The sequence below is a fragment of the Camellia sinensis genome, chromosome 4, assembly GCF_055761805.1.
Source record: "Camellia sinensis isolate YWXY chromosome 4, ASM5576180v1, whole genome shotgun sequence".
Taxonomy (NCBI): Eukaryota; Viridiplantae; Streptophyta; class Magnoliopsida; order Ericales; family Theaceae; genus Camellia; species Camellia sinensis.
Window position 1 is genome coordinate 152,106,089 of NC_138964.1, and position 20,351 is coordinate 152,126,439.

General features: G+C 32.9%; 1 protein-coding gene across 1 annotated transcript; it reads left to right on the forward strand.

Moving 5' to 3' along the window:
• Nucleotides 1–11,722: 11,722 nt before the first annotated feature.
• Nucleotides 11,723–16,022, forward strand: LOC114316903 (hydroxyproline O-galactosyltransferase GALT6-like). Its single transcript, XM_082866567.1, has 7 exons — nucleotides 11,723–12,968; nucleotides 13,561–13,793; nucleotides 13,865–14,155; nucleotides 14,241–14,369; nucleotides 14,461–14,634; nucleotides 15,246–15,353; nucleotides 15,487–16,022. Exons 1-7 carry the CDS (start codon nucleotides 12,095–12,097, stop codon nucleotides 15,694–15,696), a joined length of 2,019 nt encoding a protein of 672 aa, XP_082722693.1. The 5' UTR covers nucleotides 11,723–12,094; the 3' UTR covers nucleotides 15,697–16,022.
• The last annotated feature ends 4,329 nt before the right edge of the window (nucleotides 16,023–20,351 follow it).

A 20,351-nucleotide genomic window follows, 5' to 3' on the forward strand; every position in this document is an offset into this window, starting at 1 on the left:
ATCTGTACTCATTTTAGTGATTTGAACTATTCATCTCATATGACAAGTTGAAAAAAATATGTATACAAAAATGGGTTGATCAAATATAAAATAATCATATAATCAAATCTCTCACACACACACACATATATATATATATATATATATATATATTATGACAAATAGGCGATCGATTCATGAAAACATGTATTTTGTATAGATAAAAATGATCTGATCGTATGACAATCGATATTGAATCAACTTGTTTTTTTCGTATCAATAATTTTCTCAATCGATTATATGAGATGAACAATTTAAATCATCAAAATGGATCCAAAGTAATTCTACAATGAGTCAATTTCATTGGCCCCGTTTGGTGTAACTGTTAAAACAACTTATAGATTATAGCTTAACAGATTATAGATTATGACTTTAATCAGAAGTTGTTAATCTGTTTGGTGTAACTGTTGGATTATAGATTTAAGTTGCTGAGTAGTGTTTGTTAAATAAGCTGTGAAATAGTTTTTTCAATTCATTTTTATTTTTTGTTTGTCTACATTTCTCATAAAAAATAATAATAATAATCTATAGTCCATTTGGGTCTTTTTCTATTTTTAAAAAAATAAAAAAATTTAAGAGTATAATCATAAATTAACATGTCCACAGTAGAAGCTGATAATCAGAAGGGGTGAGCAGCTTCTTAGAATCAGCTTTTTTGAGTTAAAATAAGCTGTTAGAATAAGAAGCTGTTTGAAATAAGTTTAACCAAACAGTTTAAAATAATTTTTTTTAAGCTAAAAGCTATAAATTATCTCTAAAAAACTGAAACAAACAAGTTGAGCTTTTCAATTTTAATAAAAAAAAAATTTCCCATACAAAAGTATGTTCATCAATGTGATGGTAACTTTATGGTGGTGTTGGTGCGTGAGTGATGGGATGATGGTGGTATCTCTGTCATCAAAGCATGGTGCACACAAAAACAGCGACATATTTGATTTGTGTCCGTTGCTTTTAAATTTTAAAAATGCTTTTTCCCCCTTCTTTTTTAATTAATACTGTTTGTAAAATGTGCCAAAAGCAATACTACAAATTATGACTTCCACAAACATTGTTCTATGCTTCTAATTGTTTAAAAATAATATAATATACCTATATAATTTTCACTTTAATTCAATTTTCTTTTAGAAATTACGTTGAAATATGATGTTTTATCTTGTAAAAAATTATGTGTTAAGAAAAAATTACTTGAAAAAATATCCATCATTTGAATATATGTTATAAAATTAAACTTGATCTATTGTGAACCACACTCTGGATAATCTAATCCAAAACATTTCAAATTTTGAATATTTTTTAGATATTTTTCTAAATACTTAATATTTTAGCTTAGTTTGTCATTATTTAGGAAGTTGGAAATGAAAATTTGGGGTAAAAGATTTGAAGGTCTTCTTATATTATATATTATTTACCGTAATTTTTTTTTTAATCCTTAATGCTTTGGAAATTTGAGTTCCATTTATGTAGTGTTTGTCTGTTGGAAAGAAGTGAAATAATCATTTCTTAGTTTTTTTACAAAATAATTATTTTCTTATGATAATGAATGATAATTTCATTTGTAATATACATTTTTTATATTTTTTTTCAATGAACCAAACGTGAAAATATACATTATGTTAAAATGATATTTCCTTTCATTTCATTCCAATAAACTAATGGTGATACTACATGCATTAATTAATACACAAACTAGTGTACCAACTAGTGTTATGTCATTATTACTGACCCCACTTATTATATAAATTATAAATAACTAAAATCTCTGAAATTATGCCACATCATATGTTAGTATACTAATTAATGCATTAATTGTACTTATAGTATTATTCATAAACTAAACACAACATTAAATTTTATAAGTCTAAAAAAGGGTAAGTTGTTTGGCAAACCTAGTAGAAACTAATTAATACTTTAATGCTTCATCAATAAATGCTATGGTGCAAAGAAAGTAGAAGGGGTTACCTAAACTTGTTGCCTTCTATATATAACCTATAACCCATCTAATTAATTAATTTTTTTTATATTATTTATGGTTAGGCCTTTGGAGTTTTTTTTTTTTCTTTTCTTTTTTTTCTTTTTTGATCAGCAGTTAGGCCTTCGGAGTTAAGTATACATCTTTCTTTCCTATCCCTTTGTTGATTTTTCTATGGAATACATTTTTGAACCATTGATTAATAATGAACAAAAAATCATATATAGAGAAAAAAAAATGATAAAATATTTTTTGTAATCTTAATTATTACTTGAACGGATTATACTTTTTACTGTAATTGATTCTACTTATTACGCACTGTGATCAAATAATTAAATCTGCTTATAACTATAATTGATATAATAATTCTATTTTCAAAGTTTTAAGTGCACAATACATGAAAACCGTTGTTAACGGATTGTAGCTGGACCTCTCTATTCCTATCAACCAAACATAGAGTGTAGATGTGCCTACCAAACAGATAGTGTATGCATAAGTTGTTGCACAAATTGTCTAATTAAATAAAACCAACCAGATTCATATATAATAACTTAATTTACAGAATAAGAACTCATGCTAGAAATTATAATTAGATGAACAGAAATACATAATAAGAAGAAGAGAAATCAAATCGAAACCTGTGTGGTATCACAATCTTCTTAAAATTGATTTGCCGTCTTACCGTGAGTGTTGGAGGTATGTCGGTGTCCGTCTCCCACGATACGACAGTTTAGACAAGCTAACGCAGAAGCACCTTTTGTTTAGCTCTGGCGAATCAACAATGGCACTACTCTCTCACACATAAAGAAAAATATAAGAACAGACTGATTATATAATATGGAAGTCAAAAATTCTGTGTTGACAACCAAAGAAGTTGATTTTTATTTATGCACAAAGAGGGAAAGATGAGGAGCCTCTCAACCATAAAGGGTGGCAACAAATGCAATCAAAACTGATGAGACAATTAGTGTATAAGTTATACACTCTATATACACATGTATATATATCTGTAACCACCTAACAGACTCGGCCCAAAAAAGATTAGGCTGATGAGCCACCAATCCAGCCCAGCCCAATCTAACTCATTCCAACAAGCCTCAAGCCTCAAGTCCCAAGATCCACGGTCTACGACCCACAACCTACGAATCACGGACCCGGACCCGGCCCAGCCCGAGCGAGTGGCGCATGTTGCAAATTTTGCATAACCACCTTGGACCATAGTTTTGGTCCAAGCCCATCCTTAAAGCATCCATTCTTTTCTTCCTTAGGAAAATTTGGATACCCTAAAGGGTTCATACCCTTATCAAAATCTTGAGATTTAAATACCTATCAAAGCTTTCCTCTCAATGTGAGATTGGTAGTTATACACAATTTTCAATACCTCATTCATGAGGCCAACTTTATGAGACAACTTCTCATTCAATTCTTAATGATTTTTGGTCATTCTTTTTGTGGTGTCAAAATCTTATTACAAATAATCTAAACCCAGTTAATCCCACCTCAACCAATGGTTGGGACCTACTTTAATTTCACATTAAAGTCACCATATAACTATTTTTTTCTAACAATCTCCAAATGAATAAAAATTGACCGAATGCAGAAAATGGACAACATTTACAACAAAGACTCGGAGAAAGAGCACACAAACTAACCCTACATCAGAAAAGGTAACCGTTGGCCTTGAACCTTTCGTAATGAAAGCTTATCGGATTTACTAGCTGACCAGTGAACGTGATGTCTTGAAATGTTCTATCGTTTGTGTAAACCGAGACAATAGACCTCACACAGGAGTTAGTCTAATCATTATTCTTGTTCTCACTAGTGTGACCGGTATGGCCCTGGAACATTAGTCTGGTTCAATGAGTGTTTTTAAAGAATTCGGCCTTACCAATTCTTAAAAAAGCAGCCCCACTTTGCATTCACATAGGTGACCTATATAAGGTATCTTATTATACTACGGTTGATTATTCATATCACTTAGGTCATTAAAAGCATTAGCTTAACCTTCCACATCCACACGGTATCACTGTACAAAGGAATGAGCAAGAGGATTTACCTTTTTAGTGACTCACTCATTACACGAAATTAGGTTGTCCATTTGAACTTAGATCTTGGGATCTCCAGTCAATTAGGTTGGGTTTTCCGTTCTGGTAACATTACTAAAGGCCTTAACCCCTTTCCTCTTGACGACATTTCTACTAACTCTTGAGTAAACCCTTTGGTTAGCAGGTCCATCTAGAGAGACAACTCCATTAGAGAGTAATTGTTGTATGGAATTATCTGAACGACATATATATCTAGAGTTTTCATTATATATATTACTCTGTGCCTGTCCAATTGCTAATTGGCTATCACAATGAATACAAATAGCTGGCACAAGTTTCGATCAACGTGGAATATCTTCAACGAATTGGCAAAGCCATTCCGCTTCTTTAGTTGCTTTATCCAAAGCAATAAACTTAGATTCTATCTTCGATCTCAATACATATGTTTGCTTAGAAGATTTCCAAGACACGGCTGCCCCTCCAAGGGTAAACACATAATTACTAGTGGATTTGGAGTTTTTTTATATAAATGTCCAATTAGCGTCATTATACCCTTCTAATACCGTTGGGTATCTAGTATAATGCAGCCCATGATCCCAGGTGTAGTGGAGATAACCCAACACCTACATAATGCCCTTCTAATGAGTAACATTATGATTACTTGTATATCTACGATGCCTGCTAACAGAGTAAACTATATCTGGTCATGTACAACTCATCAGACACATCAAACTCCTAATGACCCAAGAATATTCTTGGTCAAGTGTAAACTCAAGTCTACCGGTGTCCCAGACACACTCATAAATTTCTCAAGTATCTTATCAACATAGTGAGATTGAAAAAGTACAATATCACCAGATGTTCTGGTAATCTTAATACCCAGAATCACATTTGCAAGGCCTATCTTTCATATCAAACTTAGAGTTTAACAATCTCTTGGTAGTTCTATTCATTTCATTATTACTACCAACAATGAGTATGTCATCAACGTATAGACACAAAATGACATAACATTTGTTAGTGTCTTTGACATATACGCACTTGTCACACTCATTGATTCTAAACTCATTTGACAACATAGCGTTGCCAAACTTTTGATGCCATTGTTTAGGAGCTTACTTCAAACCATATAATGATTTGACAAGCCTACAGGTTTTCTTATTTTGTCCTAGATCTAAAAACCCATCAGGTTGCTCCATGTAGATTTCTTCATCTAAATCTCTATTTAAGAAAGCTGTCTTTACATCTATCTGATGTATCACTAGACCACGTAAAGCTGCTATCGTAATCACCATGCGAATAGATGTAATCATTGTCACAGGTGAATACGTATCAAAGTAATCCAGGTCTTCTTGCTGCCTATATCTTTTGATAACTAGCCTAGCTTTATATTTATCAATTGACCCATCTGCTTTCATTTTTCTTCTAAAGATCCACTTACTCCCTAAGACCTTACTACCTGGGGGTAGATCAACCAATACCTAAGTATGGTTCTGTAAGATGGAGTCAATTTCATTCTTAATCGCTTCTTTCCACAAAAGATTTTCAAGTGAAGTCACGGTTTCATGAAAAGTTCGAGATTCTCTCTGTAACATATAAGTCAAGAAGTCTAGGCCAAAGGACTTGGAAGTCCTACCCTTTTTACTCTTTCTTGGTTCATCTACTTTCTTATCTTGATCATTATCACTAGGATCATCTTCAAGTTTCTTTTCAAAACTTTGATCATCTTCTCGGTTCGACTAGGAAACACATCCTCAAAGAAGGACGCATTTCTTGACTCCATAATGGTATTCTTGTGTATATATGAAATATCGAACTCATGCACAATAAACCTATATATATTACTATTATGTGCATAACCAATGATATACAATCCACGATTTGCGGACCTATCCTAACCCGCTTAGGTGTAGGTACCATCACTTTTGTAAGATAATTGACAAATTTTAAAATAATATGAATTTGAAAATCTTAAATGTTAGGTTTAATTTCACTTTTGTCTTTTAAACTATCATAAATATATTTTTTTCATTTTGTCATTGTACTATCAATTTTTGTGGTTAATTTCACTTTTATTCCTTAAACTATCACCATTTCCCCCCGTCCCCCATTTCATCCCTTCAGTATTGAGAAAAAAGTTATTTAAATTTAGTGATTTTAATCTTACAATGGCATGACAAGATAATTGAGCCTTATATGATTGAATTTGTGACAAATTAAAATTGACACGTGACATATCATATCATTATAAATAAAATTACGAGACTCTTAAGTCGCAATCATTTTTTAATAAAAAATTTCAAAACAAATTTTCATACATACTACAAACAAAAATAAAAGCACAACCTAAATGTTGGGCTATATGTACATATTTATATATATTATCGTAAATAAAAAATTTAGACATACTCATAATATTATTTAAAATTGTCTATATGGTATTCCTAACGAATAATAAATGGAGTTGTGTTACATCCCTCATTTCATCACCTTTAATTACACTTCTAATGAGGTAGCAAACAATTTTGAAAGGAGAGAGAAGAATTTGAAGAAAGTTGCTGGTTGGTATTATTTGTCACTTCATTAGAGGTGCAATTGGGGTTGATGAAATGGGAGATGAGACATTTCTCTAATAAATTACAACACACAAGTTATCGTTCTTCATCTTTTAACTATCTAATAAAGATAAGTCGGCATATTATTTTTTTTTTGCTATAATTATCATAAATAAATAAATAAAATTCAAAATATCATATTGCATTGTCTAAAATCACAACACTACTACAAAATTTCAAAAAAAAAAATTTCAAAAATTTACTCATAATTCAAATTGTGTGGATGAGATTTATTCTAAACAGTACCCACAATACAATAATTTTTCATCTACACTACACATTTATTTTCTTAACAATTTTCATAGTTAATAAATCTAGGACAGTGACATTAATCAGATACACATGTTTGTGGTGTGCTATATAAACACACTTTTTATAAAAATTTTTTTTTTTTTTATTTCTCCTAATACGTTACTATTGTGAGTCAACATGACCAATATGATTTTTTTTTTATTTTAAAAAAAAAGTAACATTAAAGTTGCCTGAAATAATAAATACATTAAAATTGTGTGTATCCTTTACGTAAGATGCAAGTATTTCATTATTATTGAACAAGTTTGAGCACTTCAAATAAATGGTGGAATTTGCAATAAAAAGATGCCCTTTCTCAGTCATACTCTCCCACTCAAATTAATATCTAGAAAAAAGCAATTTTACAACCATTAATCCGAAAATAATAACTGACAAGCAAATATTAGGTGCAGAAAAATATTTGAGACTTCTAATTTTTTTATAATTTTATTTATAATGATATATTAAGATATGTATTAATTTTTAATTTATTATACATCTCATCAATAAAGATTTAATTCCCTTATTACATCATTATAAGTGAATTTATAGATCAAATATATAGGTCAGTAACCTTACTCATTAGGAGCACATACATCAAACATGTCTCACAAGGGAAGATGTGGTGTGGTTGCTGTGTGTGTGATTTGAGATTTATTCTGAATCTTAATCATTCACTTTTTAAAATATGTTGCATCGAATATTTTTATAAAAAATTAAATTGATCAGATTTAGTAATCCTAAAATCAAACCATATTTGTATCTGCAAAAGTAAATTATAGGTGTAATTTTACGTATAAAGCTGAATACAAATTTGGTTTGATTATAGGGTTATCACCAGTGGCGGAGGGAGTGAAGGCCTAAGGGATCACGTGCCCCCTGAATTTTAGGATTTTTTTATAAAAATTTTGCAAACATAAAAAAAATATTTTAAATAAAAAAAATTACAAAAAATATTGTTAGACTGAAATGTTAATGCAATTTTAAAAATTATGAGAACAATAATGGTTATTTTAATTGAAAATGAAGAGATTACTATAAGGGTTTTTTTTTTTAAGGTCCTTGATATTATGATTTTATAGCATAAAGGACATCAAATATTTTTATGATGTCTAAGGTCCATCAACAATATTTTCATAATGTTTAAGGTCCCTCAACCTTGATCCAAAGAAATTTCAGTCCAGAGAAAATTGGTCCAGAGAAATTTCAGTCCAGAGAAAATTGATGCAGAGAAATTTCAGTCCAGAGAAAATTGGTCCAGAGAAATTTCAGTCCAAATTTCTCTGGAAAATCTAATTATTCTCAGAAAATTTTCAGATCTGCTGCTACTTTTAGCATGCAAAATGCCCATGATTTTGTTTGGTATTGATTAGTACTCTCTCTCTCTTGCAGTTTTTTCCCCTTGTCTTAAGTTTATGTTCAGAGAAAATTGGTTCAGAAAAAATTAGTCCAAGAGAAAATTCATATCACAGAGAAATTTGGTTCAGAAAAATTCTTAGAATTTCTCTGGACTTTCCAGAGAAATTTTAAAAATTTCTCTGATAGGCAAACTAAATTTGCTTTCAGTATTCTATCTCTGAGTAGGAGTACTAAATGTCTCACAGTCTAACATATAGATATCCTCTACTATATATATTGGGTTCAATGTGATAATATATTCAAGATCATTCAAATAAAAATCAACATTTCCTCCAAACAATGCAATTCAAAGATACACATGGGCCTAGATGAAACTTGGCATTTTCATCAACTAGAAGCATCAATGTCAAAGCTGACAACATTTCCTCCAAAACTGCAATGTTTTTATGAAAAGACCTTTCAGAGAAAGCCTCAAACATGGCAGATAGAACACAACCCGTACCATTTTAATATATATATATAGAGGTTGCTTTGTTGCTTATTCACTCAATGAAATGATTTTCTCTCTCTGCTTTGAACTGAAATTTATCTGGATTGATCAAGAAAAATTTTCTGGTTTGAACTGAAATTTCTCTGGGTTGGTCCAGAGAAATTCTCTGGTTTAAACTGAATTTTCTCTGGATTGATCCAGAGAAATTCTATGGTTTGAACTGAAATTTCTCTGGATTGATCCAGAGAAATTCTCTGATTTGGATTGAACTATTCCTCAAGTGTTGTCCAGAGAAATTTCTGTGAATTTTCTCTGGTTTGGAAATCATGTTTTTTTGAATCTTTGGTATCATGTTTTATTTTTTCTTTTTAAACATCCAAAGATGAACTTTGAGCTCACTTCATTTCTTGATTTCTTGATGGTGACATTGAGACAGCAGTTTAGGTACATGTGGATCTTAATTTTTATCATGTTGTGGGTACACGTGTGTATGGATGTTGACTGTGTGTCTGTGTGTGTATAATGCAAAATAGAAATCTTAAAGTTGTGATGTTCTTTCAGTCTTGCGCTGCTCTGGAACAACAGGAACTACTGGAAGAACTTGCTGAATCTGTAGGCACACCAGCTAGCTGATTTCGTGGAACTCTGGATGTTTTGTTATTCAGCTTTGTTCTTCAGCTTCTGTTTTGTGCTTGAAGAAGAAGAAGTTGGGTCTCTTGATATAGAGAGAGAGAGTAGGCACCTCATGGAAAAACCTCGCATAAGGATACGAAACTCCAACATTATTGATCAGAACTCCAACATCCAGACCTTCAATGGTTTCACGAATCCGATTAACCCCTTCGTTCAAATCTCCAGAGAAATCAACAACCACAGTCTTGATTTGGATTTTCCCGAATTTGGCTCCGATCGACTGCGAAACCTTCTTGAGTTTCTCGGGATTTCGACCAACGAGAATCAAATTCAGACCTTTATGTTCCTGACTTGTTTATCCTCTCTAGCTATGAGAGTGCAGGTGTAATATAAGGGTACGGGGGTGAGGGACCTTAGACTACAAAAGAACATATTGTGGACCTAATCCATTACTAAAAGTTGGATAGGGACCTTAGACCGATTTTCCCTTACTATAAACCATATTATCTAAGAAATTTTTTGAATGTAACAGTGATGTCATTATTATTGATATGCAAGTATAAGTAATCTCCCTATAAAGATATGAAATTTATTAGATTGTTAGTTACATTTGATATGTGAAGTTCACTTTTTATGTGTTTATGTACTATTAGTTGGTGATATTACATACCAATAATGACGTGATATTACTATTATATTGTATTTTTAATCAAATTTTGTATAAAAAAATTTATCATTATATAATTTATTTTAAGACTTATATCTATATTTTTTTTTGTATTGTCCATGATTCACTAGTTACAAATAACACTATTTTTTTTTGATGTTTCTTGAAATCAATCGTAAAAATTTACATGAAATATTTTTGTAAAATTTTTTAATATTATAATTAATAAGTGCCCCCTTTAATTTAATTTTCTGACTCCGCTACTGGTTATCACTGTCTAATTAACTTAATTTTTATACAGAGATTCTATTCAATATTTTTTAAAAAATGAATGATTCGCATCATTAAAATGTGACCCAGAGTAGGCCCTATTGCGCTTACAGCGGCGACCACTCAGCAAAAAGCACAACAGTTACCCTATATCTCATAAAGGATGAGTCTCACATTACGTGAACTCTATTTTTTGTGAGACATTTGTATTATAGAATAATGTTTGAGAGCCACAATTTGTGTGGCTCAAATGGCTCAAAATTGCCAAAACGACGTTGTTTTGGCAATTTTGAGTCATTTGAGCCACAAAAATTGTGACCCTCTACCATTGCGCTGTATTATATTGTGTATTTGATTTTAGACTTATTAATAAATCACAACAATGTTCTAATGCATGTAAGTTTTTTTTTTTTTTTTTTTTTAACAAATAATATGTGTAATTGGATTCTCATAATCTTCAATGTTTGGGATGGATTATAAAATAACCAATAAAATAAAATATCACATCATATTACTCTTTTTATTTTTTTATATACAATTTTATAAAAAATAAAATAATTAATTAAAATATTCTATTCACAAACGGAAAGTCTCCGTAAGCAAACCGAAAAAATGGGCCAATAGAGCGAGTTCAATCCTTTAACATACTCAGACAAGTATGACAAAAACCCACAAAACTTCTTTTTCGAATTTGTTATTTAACAAATATTTTATCTTGTAATGAACAATGGCCACATTAGATTATAATTTTTTTTATCAATTTTGTTATTATAATTCTAAAGAAAATATTTGGGACCCCTTTTGAAAATGACTCTCACACCTTCAAAAGTGATTTTTGCCTTCCATATATGTATAAGATCTACTCATATATGTAGGGAGTTCACACCATGAGTAATCTAGATTTGTAAAAATCTTGTGAGAATGGTGATGATCTCAATCATTGCTTTAATTTAATTACATCTTTATTTTAAAATTTTTATATTATTTCAATTTATTCTAATAGAGAAACCATTTAGAAATTGAATATTATCAATTGAATTAAAAATAAGAGACAAAATAATTTATTCCTTTTTTTCAAAGTGATTAAAGAATTAATATTTAATTTAAAATGATCCATTTCTTTTTTAATAGATCATTTAAAAATTAAACATTATCAATATTTAGGTTGTGCTTTTAATAATGGGTACTTAAAAAATTAAAGAATATTATACATTCTTTATTATTACATAAAATTTTAAACTTCTTACCATATTGCAAAGCAAAAGACACATCACCCGAATCTCATTCAAATATTTTTATGTAGTAATTAATTAATTTTTATTGAATATATTCCTAACTCCATTTAAACCAACTCTTTTTCTTCCATTTGATTTTGAAAAAAAAAAAACAACAACAAAGAAAGTCTGGTCTTTCATTCCAGAAAAGCCACCGCACCGACCTCCCAAGCCTCATTCAACCCAGCTCTCTCTCTCTCTCTCTAAACGCGTCTGTGTTGATAACCTGAGTCTCTCACTCTCTCCTTGAGCTTGAGAATTAAGGGCAACGTTCTGCAAAAATCGAATTCAAATTCGAACCAGTTTCAGCTCTTTCTCTCTCTAGAAACTTCCGTTGTATTTTGCATGATCAGAGTCTGTTAAATCAGGGTTACGCTTTCTGTGAATTCAGGGTTGTTGTAGAGAGAGAGAGAGGGAGAGAGAGAGAGAGAGATTAGGAGAGATGAAGAGAGAGAAGTTGGACTTGTTCGTATATCTGAGTCGACAGAGATCGATTCAAATTTTGATCTGTGTTGGGTTTTTGTATGTGTTCATGGTCACTTTAGAAGTTCCTTTTGTATTCAGAACTGGGTTCAGTGCTGTGTCACAAGAGGGTTTGAATGGGTTCTTCAACGACGCATTGTCTCGGCCTCTAGAGCTTCAAAGCGAAGAAGAATTGGTAGAAAAAGAAGCTCCGATTCGGCCCTTGGAGGTCCCTCTAAGAGATTTGAATCACCAACCTTCACAATCGAGAAGGCCCGAGAGGCGAGTCAGAGAGTACAAAACTCTATCGAGTTTGAATTTCGAGAATAGTGTTAAGAATAGTAGTAGTAAAGATGGGTTTTCAGGGATTTTGAAGTCGGCGAAAGAGGCATTCGAATTGGGGAAGAAGCTGTGGGATGATCTCGAATCAGGGAAAGCTCGAAACGATGTGAAAAAGACTACAGAGAATCGAACCGAGTCGTGCGCAAATTCGATTTCATTGTCAGGGTCTGAATTCACAGACCGTGGAGGAATCATTGTTCTTCCATGTGGATTGACATTGGGTTCTCATATAACTGTTGTGGGGAAGCCGAGACAAGCTCACGCCGAGCACGACCCGAAGATATCTTTGTTGAACGATGGTCAGTATGTGATGGTTTCACAGTTTATGATGGAATTGCAAGGTTTGAAGACTGTTGATGGAGAGGACCCACCAAGGATTTTGCATTTCAATCCTAGGTTGAAGGGGGATTGGAGTGGAAAGCCTGTGATTGAGCAGAATACTTGTTATAGGATGCAATGGGGGTCGGGGTTACGGTGTGATGGATGGAAATCTAAGGCTGATGAAGAGACTGGTGAGTGAAATTTATTGTGATTTTACTGATTATAAATGAAAATAAGTACTTTTCAATTTGAGTCATAAAATCGCCTTCAAAATTCGTAGTATGTATGATTGACTTGAATTATTGAAAGATGAGTAAAATTATGCGAGAAATGATCATACTTTATTAGGGGAAAAAAGAATTAATTGTAGGTTGATTTAATCTGATTTGATTGGTTGAGGTACTTGCATCTGTCTATTGATTGAGTTTCTTGAGTTCTAATGTTGGGGGTGAATGATTTGCATCTTTATATTGATTGAGTTTGAAAAAGAAGGGCAAAAAAACTTAAAAAGAGTTGGAATTGTGGTTGTGAGATTCTGAATTTTTATTTTCCTTTACTCTTTCCTTGCTATCTGAAGATGAATGAAAAGAAAATTCCAAAAGAGAACATCTTCTTGGTTGTTTTCTATCTGATTTTGTGTTTTTTATTGTCAATTTGATTACCTTTATTGACCTGTATCAAAGCCTTCTTTTTCTGTATACTACCATTGAAATGGTTTCGGGACTTCGGCTCTTTACATCACCCTGATTGTTATCCATCGTGTACTCTGTGGACTATGTGCAGTTGACGGTCAAGTAAAGTGTGAGAAGTGGATCCGTGATGATGATGACCACTCTGAGGAGTCGAAGGCAACATGGTGGTTGAACCGGCTAATTGGCAGAACCAAGAAGGTGACTTTTGATTGGCCTTTCCCATTTGCAGAGGACAAGCTATTTGTCCTAACTCTTAGTGCGGGCTTGGAGGGCTATCATGTAAATGTTGACGGGAGGCATGTCACCTCGTTTCCTTATCGCACTGTGAGTAAAATCATGTAACCAATGATTTAACGATGAATGTGGATTTGTCCTAAGGTCGTTAATGTTCACAGGGATTTGCACTTGAAGATGCTACGGGGCTATCTTTGAATGGTGACCTTGATGTTCTCTCTGTTTTTGCTGCATCATTGCCCAATTCACATCCCAGTTTCGCTCCTCAGAGGCTTCTTGAAATGTCAAGCAGGTGGCAGGCCCCACCTATTCCGGATGGACCGGTGGAATTATTCATTGGCGTTCTTTCAGCAGGAAACCATTTTGCTGAACGGATGGCTGTAAGAAAGTCTTGGATGCAACATAGGCTTATCAAGTCCTCTAATGTAGTCGTTCGTTTCTTTGTAGCTCTGGTAGGTGAAGGCAATGATGGAAGTTCTGGTTTAAATTATCGATCTCTTGTGTATGAAATCTAAGTTGAAACTAATTTTTGGACAGCATGCGAGAATAGAAGTCAATGTGGAGCTAAAGAAAGAAGCAGATTTCTTCGGTGACATTGTTATAGTGCCATATATGGATAATTATGACCTTGTTGTTCTGAAAACTGTTGCCATCTCTGAATATGGGGTGAGTAGTAGAATGTGGTAAAAGTTGGAGGTGGCAATGCTATATATACAACTGGAAGCTAATCATATTTGATGTCTTTGTTTGGTTACAGGTTCGAACAGTGGCTGCAAAGTATATCATGAAGTGTGATGATGACACATTTGTTAGATTGGATGCAGTTATCAAGGAAGCAAAGAAAGTACCCGATAATAAAAGCTTTTATATAGGAAATGTTAACTACTACCATAAGCCCCTGCGTTATGGTAAATGGGCAGTCACATATGAGGTATCACTGAATACATTGGTTCTGTTCCCTTGATGCCATGATTTCTTGTTCTTGTTGCTTTTGCGTGTATTGAGTTATCAACCTAGTAGCTTTAAGATATTCTGATTTGTGCGGATATAATTACTTCAAAAAGGAAAATCTTCTACTCTGCTTTGCTTCTAATTTATGGATATTATTGCTTCTACAATTTTCGCAATGGATTTATTGATGCAGAAAATAGCCTATTGTTTATAGGGATATGTGTGTCTTCATGTGTATACATGGTCTGCACCTGATGTGAAACTTGTTGGCTGGATGTAAAGTACAAATCTCTTTATAATTTGTTAATCTTGTTTTAGTTTGTAAAGAAGTTGGAGCTTATTACTGCTTATTCAACCTGTTTGTCACTTGCATTGTTATTAGAAATGGACTGTTTTAGAACACCAGAGATATCATAAAACTTCACTGATTTTTCTACTTACAATTCGGCATGATTCATAATTTCTCTTGCACCATCCAACATATTGTCATCATTGTTTAGACATGTGATTTGGGATTTGCGTGACTCGTTTCTGCGGAGCTGTTATTTATGTTATGTTCTCATACCTTTTCTTCATCTTTTGGTGGTTCAGGAATGGCCAGAAGAAGATTACCCACCTTATGCAAATGGCCCAGGCTACATCGTGACATCAGACATTGCACGCTTTATTGTATCTGAATTTGAGAAACATAGATTAAGGGTAGCTTACTATAAATTGCTTTTTCTCTGTTTCACGTGCCCACCCACCTACACGCATGCACATGCATATAGATACTTGATGCAGGCGATCATGGTCTCTTTGTGATTGTTAACAAGTTTTATCTTCTGTACAGTTGTTCAAGATGGAGGATGTGAGTATGGGAATGTGGGTGGAAAAATTCAACAGCTCAAGACCGGTGGAGTATGTACACAGCTTGAAATTCTGTCAGTTTGGTTGCATCGACGATTATTATACAGCGCATTACCAGTCTCCAAGGCAGATGATCTGCATGTGGAACAAATTGCAACAGCTAGGGAGGCCTCAGTGCTGCAACATGAGATGACAGTTGGCAAGGTGGGGAATCGGAGAGTATATGAAAAGGGAGTGAGTTCCGACATGGAAAATCTGTGAGTATATGAAAAGGGTACAAGTTTTGCAGTCATAGTATCCTATATACTGTAAATTCTTTGGAGAATTGACTGTTAGATGAACTGGGTTATTTAGGACCCTATAATATTCATTCATCATCTTTTCTCCATTCGACGTGTTGTTTTTTTGGATTAGAAAACAATCAAGTGGGTGAAATGTTCAGCAAACATTTCTACACAAATCCTTGTTCTGTGATTTTACAGAACCGCAGTTGCATAAGTAAACGATTTTAACACCAAAGAGAAATAGCGGGAGCTTCTATCTCCACATGGCTAAAGTAAACGGATTTGGTTGGCATAGGGGGGGTTAGAATGTTTGGTATGCTTTTTGTTAAGGTAGAAATAACTTAAATAAGTTGAAAAATGTTTATTATTTGGAAGTTAGGGAACGGGTACTTTTAACTTTTGTTTTTTAAATAATAATTTTTTATCTCGAGAACAATTGCACCAAACAGGCTCATAGTACTTTTGGGGCAATGTCCAGCAGTTCCTTGATTATATAGGGTCCACTCTTAAATGTAAGGGTTCAGGCCGATCAAGCAGTTCTTCGAACTCCAGGGCATTGTACCATTAATTCGGTAGGGCATTGTATACAATTACTGTTGAAATTGTGGTTGGAAGTCTATGAGGCTGTGCATTATAATGGCGACTGTGGGGCAGTTGATTTATGGTCAAATTCTATGTGCTCAATTTTTTCATTCTTAACTCATAATATTCATAATTATTAGATTACGTGAGTATATCATGACACAAAAATCTCAAAGGCATATGATTTAACAATCCCGCTGGGTAGTTCGAAAAATTGAAGGCTCGAATGTCCTGAGGTTTCAAACGACGTTGTTTTGGATTTTTTTTTTTTTTCATTCTTTCTTTTCTTCTTCCTTGACTCGCAGAAGTAGAAGGCAGAAGAAAGAAGAAGAGAGGAGAGGAAAGAGATAGAGGAGAAGCCAAATCTAGAAAATCAAAGCCAAATCTGGAATGAAAATCAAAGCCAAATTCATGAAACAAAACAAATCAAATCCAAATCCATGAAACAAATCAAATCCACAATCCATGAAACAAATCAAACCCACAAATCTATGAAATACACACACATATACATATCTGGAAAATCAACATGAAACACACACACACACATATATATATAGAAAAAGAGAAGAGGAGAAGAGAGAGGGCGACGACGGAGGTGGTGTAACGGTGACAGTGGTGGTTGCAGCAGTGACGGAAGAGGAGGTGGCGGCGACAGCGATGGCGTGAGAAGATCGGCTCCCTCTCCCTCTTCTCTCTGCTTTTCTTTTCTCTCTTTATCTCTTCTGCTCTTCCTTTGTTTGACAAATAGAAGAGGGAAATTTTTTTTTTAAAAAACGACGTCGTTTTGAATTCGGGGCATTCGAGCCCCAAGAATTTCGAGTTCCGAAGCATTTTTCATGATTTAATTACTATTAGTCGTTTGTAACTAAAGGATTTGAGAGAGTATCATGTGTCTATCATAGCTGATGCAGTTTTAGTTTAAAAGATGATGCAATGAAAGGGAAAGGGAAAGGGAAAGGGAAAGGGAAAGGGAAAGGGAAAGGAAAAGGGAAAGGTAAAAGGAAAAAGAAAAGGAAAACCTAGTTTTCAGACTGGTAAACAATTGTTGGCTTGCAATAATATGACTAGTCAAAGTCAGAGAGAAGGCAAAGATTATTGTGCCTCGCAAAAGACTTGTTTTGACCTACTATATCATACTATACTCATTCAACAATAAAATTTCATCTGTGACTTGGCTTCAAAATTACCAATATGAATCCAGGTTGACATGAAAAAGTCACACCCAAAAAAAAAAACACAAAGAAAGAAAGAAAAATGGCAAAAAGAAAAAAGATGAAATAGTCAGCTCTCCATTCTGGATAGCGAAGGAATAGGTGGTATCAAAAAAAGGTAGGGGTTTGACGCTCTCTCTTACAAAATGTGATGTCTGAATTTGAATTTCGTGTAATATAATATCTCATTCTCTTATTCCCTTTTAACTGATTATTAGAGAAGAGGGTTTTGATGAGTTAGAGATTTTTGTTTTTAGTCTTTCTTCGCATGTTCCGAATAGTTTATAATAATACCCGCTGAGTTGATTATTTTCGTAACAAAAGAAAATCAAATTAATCGAATTTTATAAAATGAAACAAAAATATACTCCACAAAAAATACATACAACCATAACCCATTTCCAACTTGGGGGCAGCCCCTCCTATGGAGTTTGGTTCAGTGCTGGAATCACTGGAACCAGCAAGCATACCCGAGACAAACGGTCCTACCCAACAAGATCTAAACTTCATCTTTACAACAAAGAACCCAAATATATATATATATATATATATATATTGGTTTGTATAGAAAAACAATATATTGAACACCTTAAAATTACATGTTTTTCACTTGGGCAACTGTAATATTGTATTATTCCTCAAACAAATGGGTCTCAAATTTATATCATTGTGTACAGTGCAAACACTAAAGAATGTCACACAAAATCTAGAAATGTGCAATTTTTACTATCAAAAAGAGTAAATTTGAAACTCATCCTGTTTTGCTGTGTTCAAATTTAAAATTGTGAAGGTAAACGAAAAGCAAAGAAAAAAAATCAAGTAATAAAATATTTATTTTTTTCTTTGTTGCTTGAAAAAAAAAACACTTTTTAGTTTAATTACACAAATATATATATGTGCATTTAGCAATTTTTCTTTGCTATGCTTTTTTATTTGTTCATTTATACATATCTTGAATTGGCTTATAAGGGTTATGCATGCATTTTATTTTTGTGTTAGAATAGTTGATATAATTTTTACTTAGTTAGTATAGCGGGTGGGATCCATATATAACTTAAGTGCTCAAATAACTTGTACAAGAAAATTTTAAAAAATTCTTAACCCCTAAAAACAAAGGACCATTGGATAATTTTTTTTACACCTTTCTTAACCCAATAGTTTAGTGGATATAAGGTCCATTTTTACCAACAAAATTGTCCTCAAAATAACCTCAAGAGCAAAGAACAATAAAATTAAAAACAAAGCCACAAGTCTGTCTTCTGTTTATTTATTTTTTGATTGGCTGCTACAAAAGGATTTTACTAAATAAAAAAGGAAGATTACAAGAAACCAGAAAACAAGAAGTAAACCAAAGAAAAAATCCAAAAGAAAAAAGAAAACATTTCAAACTACGCATCACATACTGCCCTCCAATCATTATCAGAAATCACAAAGAGAGAAATCCGTGTGGGAAGAAGAAACCAATGTACAAAAACGATGACAAAAACAATCAATAGTCATGAGACTACTACGAGTCAATGCTTACATAAATACTTTAGCACCTTGACCTTAACGTTGTGTTTAGTTGGGAGATTTAAAGAGAGATTTAAAATATATATATATATATATATATATGTGTGTGTGTGTGTGTGTGAAACTAGATAAAATATAGATATGTTTTATGCACATTTCACATACCTTTTTCATTTCATTTTCTAAATTTCTCCTCAAATCTCCTAACCAAACATAGCATAAGAGACAACCGTTTTCTACATTCTTTTAAAATGAATGAATAAACAACAGGAACATTTGGATTATCAATGATACAAACAAAAATAGAAAACTTGGTATGTGAACAGCCTCAGAGGATTGAGATAAGTAAAATCATCAAGAACAGACAACAAAGATGCAAATTCAATTCACAGGCTTCCCCATTTGTCTTTAATTTAGCCCACATCGACACTTTTAAAATAGATGTTGTCATTTTGCAACACCTATGATACATTGCCATGACATGATGAGAATGCAGGGCTTGTACGTGTCTATATTTTTAATAAATTGTTTTTCAACAGACACGTAGACACCAGGCAGACACACATAAGAGCACGCTTCAGGACAAGAACTCATCTTATTTTCATTTCATTTTTTAAGATTAATAAATCAAAAGGTCATATTATAATATTCAGAAAGGGGTCGGGTTTCCTCTAGTCTCACAGGGGGTACTGATGGGCCGTGGGGCTCATTATGAATCCCGTTTTGATAATTTAAACCATTCAATGTGTAAAACTCGTCAATTATTATATGCTTGTAAAAAATTACGTTGATCGGATATCGATAGCTATCTCATCGAATTAAATTTCTGTCAACTGTTAATTTTTTCACCGTCTATTTTTTTTATATACAAAATTGTTGATCATGTAATTATCGATATTCAATCAACGTGATTTTTTACAGACATATAGTACTCTACAAACTTTACATATTCAACGGTTCATATTATCAAATCGGGATCCGTGGTGAACCCCCACAGACCCAACAATACCCTCCAGTCTAATCATAGATACCCTCCAGTCTAATCATAGATATGAGGGAAGGTAGCCCCTTCAAAAAGATGAATGTTGCTTTAAAAAAAAAATAGAAAAAAAAACTCATCAAACTATCTACAAGGCAATACAAATCCAAACAAGGTTTAAGAGAATGACTTCTAATGATTTGGAGAGTCTAATGCAACACATATTTAGGGTTGTTTGAGATAAACTATATAAATGTAATTTTTGAATTAAAAAAGT

What these genes read in the sequence shown, in the direction of transcription:
- LOC114316903 (XM_082866567.1), top strand. Translation starts at nt 12,095, where the DNA reads ATGAAGAGAGAGAAGTTGGACTTGTTCGTATATCTGAGTCGACAGAGA. An exon ending in TAAGGCTGATGAAGAGACTG is followed by an intron (nt 12,969 to 13,560) that starts GTGAGTGAAATT and finishes GACTATGTGCAG; the next exon opens with TTGACGGTCAAGTAAAGTGT. An exon ending in TTGAGAAACATAGATTAAGG is followed by an intron (nt 15,354 to 15,486) that starts GTAGCTTACTAT and finishes TCTTCTGTACAG; the next exon opens with TTGTTCAAGATGGAGGATGT.